Genomic DNA, 15,226 nt, shown 5'->3' on the forward strand with positions numbered 1-15,226 from the left:
GCAGTATACACATTACTACATGTGGTACTACAATGGGCTACATCAGTACATGTGTATACTGATGTACATGTATAAAGCATTGAGTCTCCCGTATCCGGCCAAATCCCTTATCCGGATGAGCCCCGGTCCCGACTTGTCCGGATACGAGAGGTTCAACTGTACCTTAAAAAAAAAAATTCTATCAATTTTTAAAACAATATAAACAGCAGTTTCTTCTATAATTTAGGGGAGTAGATACAAAAAGATTGTTTCACCAGTAACTTGACTCTGCCCGCAGGGAATCATATGACAAGTTGTAGAAAAAGTTTCTTTCTGGAGACTAGCAAAGCTGGCAGACTGAGCGCGCTCAGAGTGCAGAATATGTGTGCTGCATGCGCATAAATTTTGCAGCACGCTTATAACACTGCAGTCTAGTCATCACTTGCACAGTACAGGTCTGGTACAGTCTGAGTGACAGTGCTACAACTTAATCATGCAGTCACACAATGACTGAAAAAATTCTGTGGTCCAGGCATGCCTGCAAATCTATCATGAATTGCAGAGGAAAAGTCATGGTGGCCATGGCTTTGGCCAGAACCAGAAAATCAAGGTGAGCTGAAAATATGAGTAGAAATTCTGAAGGGAGAGGAGCACTAGTATTAATACACTACTACTAGTCTAGATCTCGGTCTACTGCGTACCAGATCTAACGTTACAGAGTCAGAGTTAACTGTTTAGTGTTAGACAAAATGTCAGTAGGGCCTAATCTAACATTAAATCTCAGTCTAGCACTAACATTGGGCATAGATCTGTAGTCTAAGTGTAACGTCAGAGTTCGACTAGGATCTAAGACGAAGAGACTTGATACTTTATAGTCTAGTCCAGTAACCAGGCCAGGCACTTCAATTACCTTACTGTTACACAGAATGCCATTCATTCCTAGAAGGGACAAGACCTAGTCTAGGTCTAACGTTAGGTCCTAGATCTTATAGATCTAGACTAACCAGAAAGTAGAAGAACTTTAAGCTGGTGGTGGTAACAATTCTCCTCACTATGGTCATGTGACATGTGCAGTTATACTGCTTTTTTCCATAGGGAAAACAGCAGACTCCTGGCCATCTGTAGACCGAGTGCAGTTACTGCTTTTTTCCATGGGGAAACTACCCAAAATCAAGGGTAAGTCACCACAGTAACTACATTTTCCTAAATAACATCTAAAGAAATAACGGAAACATAATTTTTTCCTAGGTATTATTAGACAACTAGGTATAGTGCATAATCATACCACAAAATTATTTTTGAATGTTTCTGTGTTTTTAAAGAATCTGCAAAAACACAAAATAGCATTTACACGTATCTCAGCTCAGCAGATATGCAGTTACTGCTTTCTTCCGTGGGGGGGGGGGGGGGGGGCAGATTAAACGCACACATCAAAGGTGTTTTGCACAACTACACATTACATTGATCGCATATCCCAAATTCAAACTGAATTGCTTCAAAACTGAGAGAGTAGTTTGATCCACAACATTTTGTAAGATTTTTAAAAAATTTGCCGTTGCCATAGCAACTCATTATCCAATACTAACGAAAAAGGTGTCTTGCACATCTTCCTTTGATAGCAGTCACACATGCTATATTTGGGGTTAACTGCTCAAAAAATGAGAGAGTTCGATCCACAAGTTTTTGTAAGATTTTTTTTTAATTTGCTATTGCCATGGCAACTCATTATCCAATACTAACGGAAAAGGTGTCTGGCACATTTTCCTTTGATAGCGGTCAGACATGCTAACTTTGGGGCTAATTGCTCAAAAAATGAGAGTAGTTCGATCCACAAGTTTTTGTAAGATTTTTTTTTTTTAATTTGCCGTTGCCATGGCAATGCATCATGCAATACTAACGAAAAAGGTGTCTTGCACATCTACCTTTGATAGCGGTCACACATGCCAAATTTGGGGTAAAGTGCTCAAAAAATGAGAGAGGAGTTCCATCCACAAGATTTTGCAACGGACCGACCCCCTGACCGCCCACCCGACTGACCGCCCAACCGACCGACGGACCGACCGACTGGCCACCCGACCTCAGAGTGATTCCTATATACCTCCATACACACTATGTGTGGTTGGGGGTATAAGAAACAACTACAACACCTTTAATATTTTACAACACACTCTATTATCCCTTTGGGCCCCATCATGGACCTCAGTAGGGCTTTCCACACCACCTCTTGAACAAGTTTGTTTCCTACCAAGTTTGACTTTCAAAGTGAGTCTGAATGTTATGAGTTCTACATATTAGTACAACAGACTGCATTTGTGTGGATGATGAATGAATGACTACATGTAGTATGGCACAACAGAGCCAATGGGCAAAAATCCATCACAACAGCTCACTTGTACCCTTGGCTCAGTTGAGATTTACAAAATAAGGTATTACATAGTATATTGACGAGTACTCTGATGTATCTGTAACTGCAAAGGCCACAAATATTCAAGCAATGAAACACTTGAGGTCAAGTTCTTTGCTATCAAATCACACTCAGGTTAAGCATTCTGTGTACAAACAAACACAGGATAATTTGGTATACAAGTCCCTGAGGTCTCTGTGACTATTATTTCATACACTGTGTAAAAATAATATCAATGATGATTGGGGATTGCAACAATGAACATTAACCCCAAGCTCCCTCAAACAAATGCTTATCAGTAATGATAAGAGTCATAGTTTATATCAAGGAGCAGCAGTATAGTCAAAACTGTACAGTGATGTCATCAGTCTCATGCATAGCACACATGCAATGGGGGAAAAATTTAATCTTTTATTGGTTAAACAGAAGTTCTGCTACTACCATGAGCACAGGGAAAGATTGACAAAGGTACAAATATATTTCTCCTGAAATTAAAGCCAACCCACCCCCCAAGAAAAACAGGGGAAAAAGTCTATTGAGTGGGTATACACATGTTTCATGTGCATACACAAATTTTGATCTTTTTTTCACTTGTTGTGAGTTATTAAGTGCTTGCATGAGTTGGGCTTACAGCAAATGTGAAATATTAGCCAAAAAGACTGGCCGAAGTCCACAATCTCAGAGCTTACCCGATCGTGGTTGCTACATAAGTTTTCATAATTGATTGTCAATAATCAACCAATCGGATCATAGCAATATCCCTCAATCTTCCGCACTAGAGTAAATCACATGTACTAGATTATGCTTGCAAGGCCACAATCGATCATCACGCAATGTTTTACCTCCCCACAATGCTGAGGAGGGAGGGCCCTTCTTGAATAAAAGTCATGAACTACAATGTACAATGAAAATAATTCCACACTTTTAATCTCAAATTACTCCAAAACAACTCATCATCCTGGAAAAAATAAAAAAGACAAACTAGAAATGTCACTATGGCGACTGGTATGCCTCCGCCATAATGTATGATTCTCCTAAAATAGGTCTATATTACATCTTGACAATGTGTGATGACAGTTTCATCTAGTTGGCAAAATATTAAAATGACATGTTATGTGTTGAGCATTCACTTTCCTTGAACTAGATATAATTGGATGAATGGCTACATTTTCTAAGAGAGCATGTATTTGGGGATTTGAGGACTTTTAACCCTTTTATAAGTCTACATGCATTGGGCAATTTGAAGGTATAGAGAACTAGAAATGTCACTATGGCGACTGGTATGCCTCCGCCATAATGCATGATTCTCCTAATAGGTCTAGATAGTACATGTGGACAATGTGTGATTACATTTTCACAAAATTGGCAAAATATTAAAATGACAAGTTTGTCACAAATGTGTTGAATGTTCACCTTCCTTGACCGACAACTGTAGGTTTAATTGGATGAATAGGAGAGCATGTATTTGGGGATTTAAGGACTTTAACTTGACTTTGACCCATTCATACATTTATGCATTGAGTAATTTTCAAGGTATGGAGAAAAAGTGCAATTTCTATATTGAATAGTATTTTCATCTGGCTTTTGACCCTAAAATTCATAAGATAATCACTGTCAGGCAGAACATGCATAAATATGTAGTAAGTTTCAAGATAGCTTGAGCCACTTCCGAGATATGGAGGAAAAAGTTAGTTCAGCATTTTCACTAGATATTTGACCTTTTGACCTTTGAGGCAAAAAAAAAAAAAAGAAAAAAAAAACTTTCCAGAGAATATCTGTAAGGTTATGCATACATCAAGTGTAAAAAAAAATAATAATAATCCTGCTGGCATTGCATAAACATGAGGGAAATAGTAAAATTTTGAAGTGTTGCCCTTGACCTTTGACCCCTGACCTTTAACCCCATGAACCCTAAATTCTCTAGATAATCACTGCCAGTCAGTACATGCATATATAGTATGTTCCATGAAGATACCTTGAACAATTTCCAAGGAAAGAGAAAAAAGGTGAAGTTTTAATATTTTTTCTTGACCTTTTGACCTTTGACCTCATGACCCAAACTTTTCACCAGAGAATCTTAATTTGGTAATACAAGTATGTACACTAAGTTTGAAGAAAATATCTTCAGGCATTGCATAGATATGGTGGAAATAGTGAAATCTTATGTATTTGACCTTGACCTTTTGACCTTTCACCTTGAGCATGTGCACCCAAAAGTTGATAGGCACAACTTCACCCCCTAATACACATACATGCCAAGTTTCATTAGGATACCTCAAAAGGTTTTGATAGTTACCCTGTCCACAAAATTCATTACGGACGGATGGAAGGACGGACGGACAACCGGAAAACATAATGCCTCCGGCACCACGGTCGTGATTTGGCAAAAAGGTGTATGTCTGCCGTTTTACAGCGACTACAAAGCCTAGAAAATCGACTTTAAAGTTTTGGCAGTTTCCTTGACCGTAAAAGCCACCTAAACTGTGCAACGCTCAGGGATTCAATTCCATGATTTAGTATACACTTCAAATTTCATTTCCTGATAATTTTCTTGCATCTAACTTTAAAGAATACTTCAGAATTAGCACTTTTAGCATGTTTAGAGACATACACCTTTTTGCCAAATCACGTTTACAGGGACTGCGACCCACGCTATTTTGGCAAAAAGGTGTATCTTCACATACACCGTAAGAAATCATGCATTTAACTTGGCAAAAAGGTGTATGTATAGAGATACACCTTTTTGCCAAATCACGTTTACAGGGACTGCGACCCACGCTATTTTGGCAAAAAGGTGTATCTTCACATACACCGTAAGAAATCATGCATTTAACTTGGCAAAAAGGTGTATGCATAGAGATACACCTTTTTGCCAAATCACGTTTACAGGGACTGCAACCCACGCTATTTTGGCAAAAAGGTGTATCTCTATGCACGGTACACAATCTTTCACGCCAGGCCTAACTATACACAGCCCAGTCGCTGTATGGTACGTCGCGACGTACATTACCATGTACAGCGACTGGGCTGTGTATAGTTAGGCCTGGCGTGAAAGATTGTGTACGGTGTGGACATGCTGGATATGATGATCAATTCCGGTAAGTTTCATTGCGTACATTTGAATACTGATAGCATAAGATGTAGAGTAAATATTGAAAAGTATACTCGTTGAGTTTGAGGTGACAAAAATGATGTTAAGTATCAAAATTCAAAGCTATCGTAATACGATTACGTCGCTGTCCTAGTGGTTGGTGGTCGCGCGCGTACAGCCCTGTCGCGACATACCATGTACAGCGACTGGGCTGTGTATAGTTAACTACGTACAGGCTTCTACATGCAGTGCACAGCACGGACAGTGCAGGGATCACTGTCATTTTGAAGCGTAGAGAACTCTCATCCCACAGCCACACTTGCCGGAAAAGCTGTCATTTCAACAGAAATGCTAGATTTTACGAATCTGCGCATCTAATGGCATAGAAGTGGCCATAGAAGTCTAGGACAAACGTTAGATCTGAACTTCTAGATATTAGGTTCTATCTACTCACCGACTAGCAACAAGGAGAAACTTCTGCAGTGCAACGGGCTGCCAGTTTTAAGTCAGGAGCATGGTCCGCCACCGCACCGACCGGTGAAACGGTACACATACATGCCAGCAGCACGTATAAACAACAGAGTATATAATATACACAGAGTATAAAAGATACACCTTTCTGCCTTATCATACTTCGCAACTATAATTCATGATTCATTCGGCAGATGGATGTATCTAAAGATACACCTATCTGCCAAATCTTTAAGCGCTCCCCAGCGTGCACGGTTAGAGGTGTATCTAGAGATACACCCTTTTGCCAAATCATGTAGTTCTCTATCCTGGTACGTCATTGTACGTCAAGGGTGTATGTAAAGATACACCCTTTTGCCTAATCAAAAGCAGGAAAATTGATAAAATAATACAGAGATAGCCCCAAGTATCTCGGAAACAAATGATCGATGACTTACGAAAGTTGGTCACATGAAAATTTCGGCATCGAAAACCCCCCAAATGGTAAAAACCAAAAACATGATAATTTTCAGACATACACCTTTTTGCCAAATCACGACCGACCACTTTGTGGCGGAGGCATAAAAAGTGTAATTTCTGTTGTAAATAGTAAATTGTTAGAATTTTGACCTGGCCTTTGACCCTTGATCTTTGACCCTATGACCTTGAAATTCCCAAGAGAATCACTGAGACAGAACATGCATATTATATTAGTTTCATGATAAGTGAAATTTAGCAGTTTCACATGACCTTTGACCTTTTGGCCTTTGACCTTCTTGGCCAAAAAGACTTCCCAGAGAATAGATCTCTATTGGGTAGTACATGTATACACCAAGTTTTGAGAAAAATCTCGCATTGCATAAATATGATGGAAAAAGTGGAATCTAATGGGTTGACCTTGATCTTTGACCACATGACCCCAAATTCCCTAGATAATCACTGCCAGTCAGTACATGCATATGTACTACTGTACGCGCTGAAATTTTCGCGGTGGTTTTATTTTCGCGAATTTCGCGAATCGCCTTTGAACCGCGAAAATAACAACACGCAAAAATAACAACGCGCAAATAGTTACGTTCAGTTAGACCGTCGCAACCGCGAATTTAACAACACGCGCAAATGTCCTCCAAGTAGCAATTCGCGAAAATATCTGTACGCAAAAATTTCAGCTTGTACAGTATGTTCCATGAAGATATCTGAAACCATTTGCGAGATATGGAGAAAAAATGAAATTTTGATGAAAATTGGTTTTCAAATGGCTGAGATATCCAAAAAAATGCTAATAATAAAAGGCGACATGCCACAACTTTATTAGGATATCTTTGTTTCACCTTGTTTTTGGATATCTCAGCCATTTCAAAACCGATTTTCATCGAATAAACTTTTGATACCCCTTAGAACTGCATGCTGTTTGACATCTCATAGAGTGGTTTCTGAATATCTCGCAAAACGTTAAAAGCTATAAAATCCTCACCTCGACCAGAACTGTACACACCCTTTAACATAAGTCAGTAACAAGTCGAAGAAATGTGCACTTTATTAAAAAAGGCAAGTTTTGTGAAATTCTCTTTTTATTTTCCTTATATGTGACCCGCTACAACAAAATGGTCCTAAAGTCGCGCACGGTCGAAGCCGTTAAAATCGAGTTTGAACTTAGAGCATCAAAATTGGTCAAAACTTACGATTTCCTGAATTTGACATATTACTAGAGTCTGACATGTCTTCCATCATCTGTCGAAATTTTGAAGCAAAATGGTGAAAGGAAAGACCAAAAAATAGCGTTTTTCTGGGCCATGTTTTTTTGGCGTTTCAATGAAGCAGAAACTGGTTCGAACATTTGGAGTGAGCGCCACACATAGGCTCCGCCCCTAACAACGACCAGAGTGATCTCATTGGTCAGTTTGCTGCTTGCCGCTAACCGAAGCGTGAAGCTCGCACACTGCCCAGTCGACTGGTGCGTGCGGGCGGGTTGCGCTATGCCTAGCCGCTTCTCCTGACATCCTGGTCACTGATTGGTCGGTGAGGAGACCGCCGACGCTGTGTTTGAATGAGCATTTCGGGGGTTGCTAGGGCTTAACTTCTATTGTCCGGAGGTGAATACTGACTTGCGTGTCTCTTGATTGTGATTGCGTCGCAAGGAGAACTTTTAGGGCGCTTTTCTCGAAACAATGATTTCCCAGACGTCTTGACATGCGCTCTTTTAAACATCGATATCTCCACAGCCGATTATTTTTATAAGACATGTTATATATCAATTTAAAGCAGGAAGATTAGGGAATTGTGTCATGCAATTTTCAAATAATCGACCTCGCCCGACTTTAGGATCATTTTGTTGTAGCGGGTCACATATTGTTCTACGCATGTGATATCATACACTGTTAGTAGTCTTCTTGTCAAGCAGTGACTGCGCCGATACTTTAAAAATTCCTTAGAACTTTTGAACAGATTGTCAGATTTTCCTCAAACTTTCACTGATGTGTTCTACTAATATTGTTGCATGAATTCACTCGATCCATGCGTATATGAAGGTGGACTTGTCCTTTAAATTTATGCACAGTAATTCTTTTTCCCTTTTTGACAAAAATATTTTCACAAAGTCAAAGATAGTGTATTGTATTGTCTGCCAAAATGTATATGATCTAGGTACAAACCAAAAATCTACTTACTTCTCCTGTGCGCATTGAGCGATAAAAATGCTGGAATCGAGCTGGATTTCCAGGCTTAGGAAGACTTTGGTAAAGTTGGAGTGAATCAGAGTCTGGATGAACATCATTCTTTCTAATGACTATGACATCCTTGCCTTGGATACCAGCCCTATGGCGGGCACTACCTGTTGACACATCTGATGTGTAGAGATATGACAGGAACATGAAGCTCATGAGAATGGTGTAGATAACGAGGAAGAAGACTGCTGACTGCTTTCCCTGCAAGGAGGCAAACAGAATGGAAAAAAAAAAACCAAGAATCATTAAAATATGCTTTAACAATGATTATCATTTTTTGTATTATTTTGCCCAAAACAAGTTATTTCCCCCTCTGTCCTCCCCCTCCCAAACAAAGTTCTAAAAACACACCAAACAAAAATTTAAGGCACGTACTCACACTCTTTATGTATTACTAGCTAAAATTGTTTTTTATATGACTGGAGGGGGCTGCAGTATTCATCAATCTAAGATGGTTGAGGTTTAATATTGACAATAAATTTTGACATTACCAATAGGGATCAACAAATTCTCACAGTTGAAACCATTTTTGAATGAGAGGGGGATTTCTTCCCATAGAAAAAGCAAACATGACCTCATATCCCTGACTGTGAAAGGCTGAAACATACCAGTACAGCATTATTGAGCTGGTTGTGACCGGGACGAGTAGGGATAGCATCATGTACACAGTAGAGCTGGATACTGGTCTATGTCACAATGTCATCAAGGGCATATTTCAAGATTTTTTGAAGTGGTAGCTTATCATGTAACCAGCACATTGCAGTTTCGCATCTGTGACCAATGGCTCTAATTGCCTTAATTCAATCAAACTGAGAAGATAGAAAATCTTTTTACATCACATAAAGTTCAAACCAAGGAAAAGGGTAGTATGAACAAAATGCAGGCATTAACAACATCACCTTGTATGTATACATAGAAACACACTACAGTAGGCAATCAGATGCACTGAGTAACAATGGCAGCAAGTTTTCGCACAGTACAATGCAGATGTGACAGGGCTCCACAATGGTGTTTTCAGCATTGGCAATACCAAGAATTTATAACTTTTCTTGGGGGGGGGGCTGGGATTGGGTGAAAGATTTTAAAAGTGCCAAAGTTATGTGTGATTTTGATAGATTTTGATCATTCCGTGAACTGGAACGAGTTACTTCATTCAGAAGATAACTGTCGAGAAGACCTGCCCTGTGAAACATATTATACTCATGAATACATGTGGCTTACAGTATAAATACCTTACAACTTTCCCATCTCGGCCATGATTGACACCTTACATCAATACAAAGCTTCACTTGCTGTGCCAAGAAATATTATCAAAATGTAACCTTCTCAAACTTGTTGAGATCTTGAAATTTACATTCCTCAGGACTTCATCTTGGAGGAGTTTTTTTTATTTAAAGTCATCCTTCAAATAGCAATATCTTGTCTAATTGTCTTCAAATTTTCACTCTTTCATATTTGTTTTACACATGAGCTGACGCTTTCCTTTTCTCTTGAAAGACTTTAATACCATTCTACACTGTATGTAATACTGCACTTACAGCAAGCATTCTGCAAGGTCTCGAAGCAAGAATCTATCTGCATGACCCTACACATGTATGTACATAGCGTAAATATGACTTCAAGCTGGCATGTTGAGCTTTTATACAGCAAACAAAATCTGAATAGTGGTACCCAGGAAAGCATGGCTTTATGAGTGTCATAAAGAAGGAAATTCTCATTTTTTATACAAGGTCATTATCAATCTCCTTGCCGCTGACATACCAGGGCAAGTATAATACAGGTTGTATCCACACCGTGTCACCATATCAGCCTTGGCTACATTCTGTACCTAGTGCTATTAAGCTGTGAGCCCTTTATCTAGTCAACTTTATCTGCCAATTTAAAAACCACCAAAAGCGCTTCTTTTCCTGTGGCTGAAATCTCTGTCAGGTCTATTAGGTTTTAGTACAATGTGTAATTTGGTGTATATGTGTGTGTGTGAGTGTGCAAGTGTGCTGCTTGCTGTTGTTCTTTGGCCGCTGTTATTCTGTGTTCTTCCCCATACTGCCAACATCTACGATGTACAAGTTACATATTGTGCATCCAATCCCACACACTCTGTGTCAATTCTAAAGTTTGTTGACCCAACTGACAAACAATAGTATCAATATGTGTACATGTATGCACCACTGGAGTGTATCACGTTAGTGGGTGTGTTACTCATTCTTGAACTCTGTGTTTGGATACTGGCCTGAATTTCCCCCCTTCATGTTCATGCCAGTTTCACTTTTTGTCTGAAGTTAACAAATATTTTGCTACAAGTTTTAGAAGCAGAAATATGCATAGAAGTAAACCCTATAAAGTACTGTGTAATCAAGGACTGAAATATACAATAAGGTGAGACTGGCCAGTGTTAGATTTATCTCTTTCTTTACAGTCAGACAAGTTTTTCTTGCACTTGAGACATTAACACTTACAGCTTATTTTCATTGCCACTTTAGGGTTGGGCAAACCTATCAATAAGAGTATTAAAGACTCAGGTAAAAACTAATCTGTGCAATAAAGAATATCTATTCATTTGTTTTAATTTCCCATGTGACAAGCTGGCTGGATAGCCCATATTAAGCTGCACTAACTGGTCTTCCATGGGGTCCAGTTGTACTTTTCACAGGGCAGACAACTTTCCCCAATTAGGCACCCCGCTCTTTGCGATGAATGAATGAATGAAGTGAGATCTTTCACTGTGGGTTGTGACTTTCTTACACACAGGGACCTTTCCTTTATGTCCTATCCTAGGGACAATGACCAAGGTGCAAGTTGGCAACTCTGCTATAGTAGACTGGGAGAAGAGAGTACACTGTAGCTCCTTACCAGAAAGCACCGTACTGGATAATGGCAAGGGTGATGATGGTCATCCATGTTGACTGAAGTGGTGTCAGCTTCGTTGATGCCTGAGGGACATCCCTATAAAAAGGAGATTAATAGAAAGAAGTAAGTTAGATATCCATGCAGGCATAAAGCAGCCCCCAATGCATGTGCATAATATATTGTACTGTATAATGGTACAATGATGACAATACAGTAGACCTCCCTGCAATACATACAATAAAAGTGTGATATGAATTCTTCACATTGTTCTGCTTACACAAAAAAAAAGCTTGTTTTCCACCTCAGTGAAAAACATAAGTTTTTTTATGTGAAATATGTGTATGATTATAGAGCATCTTTATTCATGGTGTGTAACTCTCAGAAAGCCCACAAACCAGAATTTTACAACTGATCAATGAATGTGCCAATTACAAGATATGGAAACTATTCATATCCCACACCTGTATCATATTGGGCAATCCTACTTTTAGGTCCTTTAGTCTTGGACCCCGTTTACAGTGCGAGGCGAGGCCGCGGCTTGGCCGCGGCTCAGCCCAGCCCCGCTTCAGTGTTAACGCGCAAAAGGCCAAATGCGAGGCCAAAAATTGGCCTCGCATTTGGCCTCGCTCTGGAGGTGGTCTCAGCTGCAGCCGAGCCCGGCCTTTTCTCAGTTTAAATGTAAACTGGGCCAAATGAGCGGCCAATTTTAGTCTGGCTTCCAAACCCTCTGCTTGCACTATTTTGCTGTTCAGGATATTAACCCCTCAACGTCGAAAACTAGTATAGTTTAAGGTGGTTTTTTCCTGCAAAGGATTTTTTTCCTTCGGCAAAGGCCTTTGCCCAAACGGCGGCTTCGTCACCACGGAATTCATTTGGCAAAGGGTCTGAAAACCAGACAATACCAAATTGCATTTGTTTACAAGCAGAGCGCCACTACGACAACATATTGAAAGGTTTAAATCAAAAGCAAGGCCGAGCCCGGCAGTGTAAAATAAAATTGCGGGGCCCGGCCTCGAAATTGAGGCTGAGCTCGGCCATGGCTCGGCCCAGCCCCGCACTGTAAACGGGTCCTACAGTAAAAAGCCACTTCATGTATTGATATTCAGGTTGACCTTATAAAACTGGACTTGGAAATTTGTCAAGACTGACAAATTATGTGATCCACTTGTATCTGTGGTTGAGGACAATTCTACTCTACCATGCAATTTTTTAGAGATTTCAATTTGAAGAGGAAAAAATAAAATTGCTGGTGCATTAACATAAATCCTGTGGACAATAAGCTACAATGTATGTTAACAGGTTCTGCCCATACATAACACAGATTACACAAAATCCTCCTAAATTGAAGCCTAACTTTCAATTTCAACTAATTTTAAAACATTATTCAGACATTCAGCAATTAGAAAGCACATTATGAAAGCAGAAAGTGTCAGCTGCAACATAATATGTTGCAGGCTCTACATAGTATTTTTATATCAATATGTTGGAGAAAATCATCCAAGGATGCATGGGCAGCTGCTCAATGAATAAAGCCATGGCAACTGGTATTTTGAAGAAAAAAAATGGACTGCTATTATAGAGATAACACTTGACACTGATCTTTAGGTGATGAACCTTTGCTGTGAGCTTTTGTGGTCACAGCATCACAAAAAGCTGTGGAAAGTTATTGAGAGCACACAACGAAAATCAGGAAAAGTTCATTGACATTTTGACCTCTGATCTTGTTAGAATTTACCAATATTCAAAGTTGACTGGCATCTTTAGGTATAATGTACATAATATGGTATTAATTACGGGTAGGCAGTTATACAGTAGGCCCGTTCACACACAAGGGAAAAAGTGCGATTCAAAAATCAATTTTCTTATCATGATCAAAATTTCGAAATTTTTTCCTGTGTGGACAGAAAAATTTCACTAATTTTCGCGATCCTAATTGTGATCCAACTCGCACTATTAGGTGCGATTTTTCAGAATAATCGCAATTATTTTGCCAAGCGTCGTGTGTGTGAGTGCCATCGAGATTCGGAAATCGGTATTTTTAATCCCATCGTTCGTAGCGCGTGAACGTCAACATTATTGGGATCGCGGGGTCAGTCTTCTGTCATGCAAGTTTCGCACATGCGCAATTTGGCCACTGATCGTTCTTTCCTTGCTGCGAAGTGCGATTTTTCCTTGTGTATGAACGGTCGAAAAAAAATCTAAATTTGGATCGCGATTGTAATTTCGATTTTCGTTGTGTGTGCACGGGCCTAGTGTAGCTCAAAGCTGTGGAAAGAAATTGAGAGTGTGGTCATGTACTGCGTGTGCAATGCTGTAATAAAGCATGCTGAAATGGTCGTAGTCAAGGGACAGGATACAGGATGTTATGCCCACACAGTTAATTGTGGTCTACATGGGTAGAATCAGTATGTAATTACGGTGTCATCAGGAGTAATCAGTGAAAAACCAATTGCACAACTGCACAAATGTGCTCAGCATGATCAAAAGTGTTTCAGTCTACAACAACAAATACCAACAAGACACACAAAAAAACATATTCATGTTAATCTTAAAGGTAGGGGATACCTTTTTCAGAACTCCCAAAATGCAGCAAAACATTAAATATGAACCTCGAGAGTCAGGGGACTTGTTTAGGCCACTGCTTAGAAATTTGAAAGTCAACAGTTATCTACAATTTGAATAATGCACAACACTCAACTACTCATTAGTTCTGTGTGTCAGCCACACTTAAGCCTTTTTGTTGCAGTCTTCTGTATCTTTTATATACACACAAATCTAAAAGTATAAGAGCTGATGTAATAACATTATAGAGTGTGTGGCAAGAATGTATGTAGAAATGTTTGCAAGTTTTGATGAACTTTCTTCACAAAATATACATGATGGACACACATGCAGTGCATGGGTCTGCAAAGGTAGCCTAGTAATGTACTGGAATTTATGGTGAGCCCCGAAAAAATGGCTTGTGCCGAAAGGGTGGGTTGGGTGGTGGCGCATCGCGTTAATGGGAACCCCGCCCTTCGTCCAAAGCCCCCCCCCCCCCCCCCCCCCCCCGGTTTTGCCGAAAGGGTGCGTTGGTGCTTTTTCTCATGTAATATTAAAAGACAAGTTTTGAATTTATATTTAACCTTCAAACAACCATTTCAAAGAGGCTATCGTCCGGAACGGTTTACACTCTATTACCACTTGGTCTACAGCCAGTTGGTCTAATAGACTGTTTAATATCAGTTGGTCTAATAACCAGTTGGTCTAGTCATCATTTCGTCCAATTACTGTTTGGTCTAATTGTTATTTGGTTTAAAGGGAAGGTAAACCCAAAAAGCAATGTGGATTGAGTGAAAGCAGCAACATTAGTAGAACACATGAGTGAAAGTTTGAGGAAAATCGGACAATCGATGCAAAAGTTATGAATTTTTAAAGTTTTGGTGTTGAAACCGCTGGATGAGGAGACTACTAGAGGATATGACGTATGAGTGGACAACAATACAAAGAAAATATAAAGGAAATTCAACAAAAATTCACTTTTCTAGAATTATGAAAGAGCAATGGACCAACATCTTTCAGAAAGCAGGGGGAATAATTGCTACCCCTAACATATGTCAATATCAAGTTGATGGAATTTGTAATTTTCATGAAAAATGGATTTTTGTAGAATTTTCTTTATATTTTCTTGGTATTGTTGTCCACTCATACGTCATAACCTCTAGTAGTCTCCTCGTCCAGCGGTTCCAACAC

At 39.5% G+C, this 15,226-nt stretch overlaps 1 protein-coding gene across 1 annotated transcript in view; it reads right to left on the bottom strand.

Annotated features, from left to right (window-relative positions):
• Positions 1 to 11,586, bottom strand: part of LOC140235183 (alpha-N-acetylgalactosaminide alpha-2,6-sialyltransferase 3-like) — a 30,504-nt gene extending 18,918 nt beyond the window's left edge. Inside the window, exons 1-2 of the mRNA XM_072315218.1 lie at positions 11,498 to 11,586; positions 8,591 to 8,848 (exon numbers count right to left, since the gene is read on the bottom strand). Of these exons, the coding sequence (XP_072171319.1) occupies positions 8,591 to 8,848; positions 11,498 to 11,545 (306 nt within the window). The 5' untranslated portion in view covers positions 11,546 to 11,586. The remainder of the gene's footprint in view (positions 1 to 8,590; positions 8,849 to 11,497) is intronic.
• Between the last annotated feature and the right edge of the window lie 3,640 nt (positions 11,587 to 15,226).

The sequence above is a fragment of the Diadema setosum genome, chromosome 11, assembly GCF_964275005.1.
Source record: "Diadema setosum chromosome 11, eeDiaSeto1, whole genome shotgun sequence".
NCBI classification, from domain to species: Eukaryota; Metazoa; Echinodermata; class Echinoidea; order Diadematoida; family Diadematidae; genus Diadema; species Diadema setosum.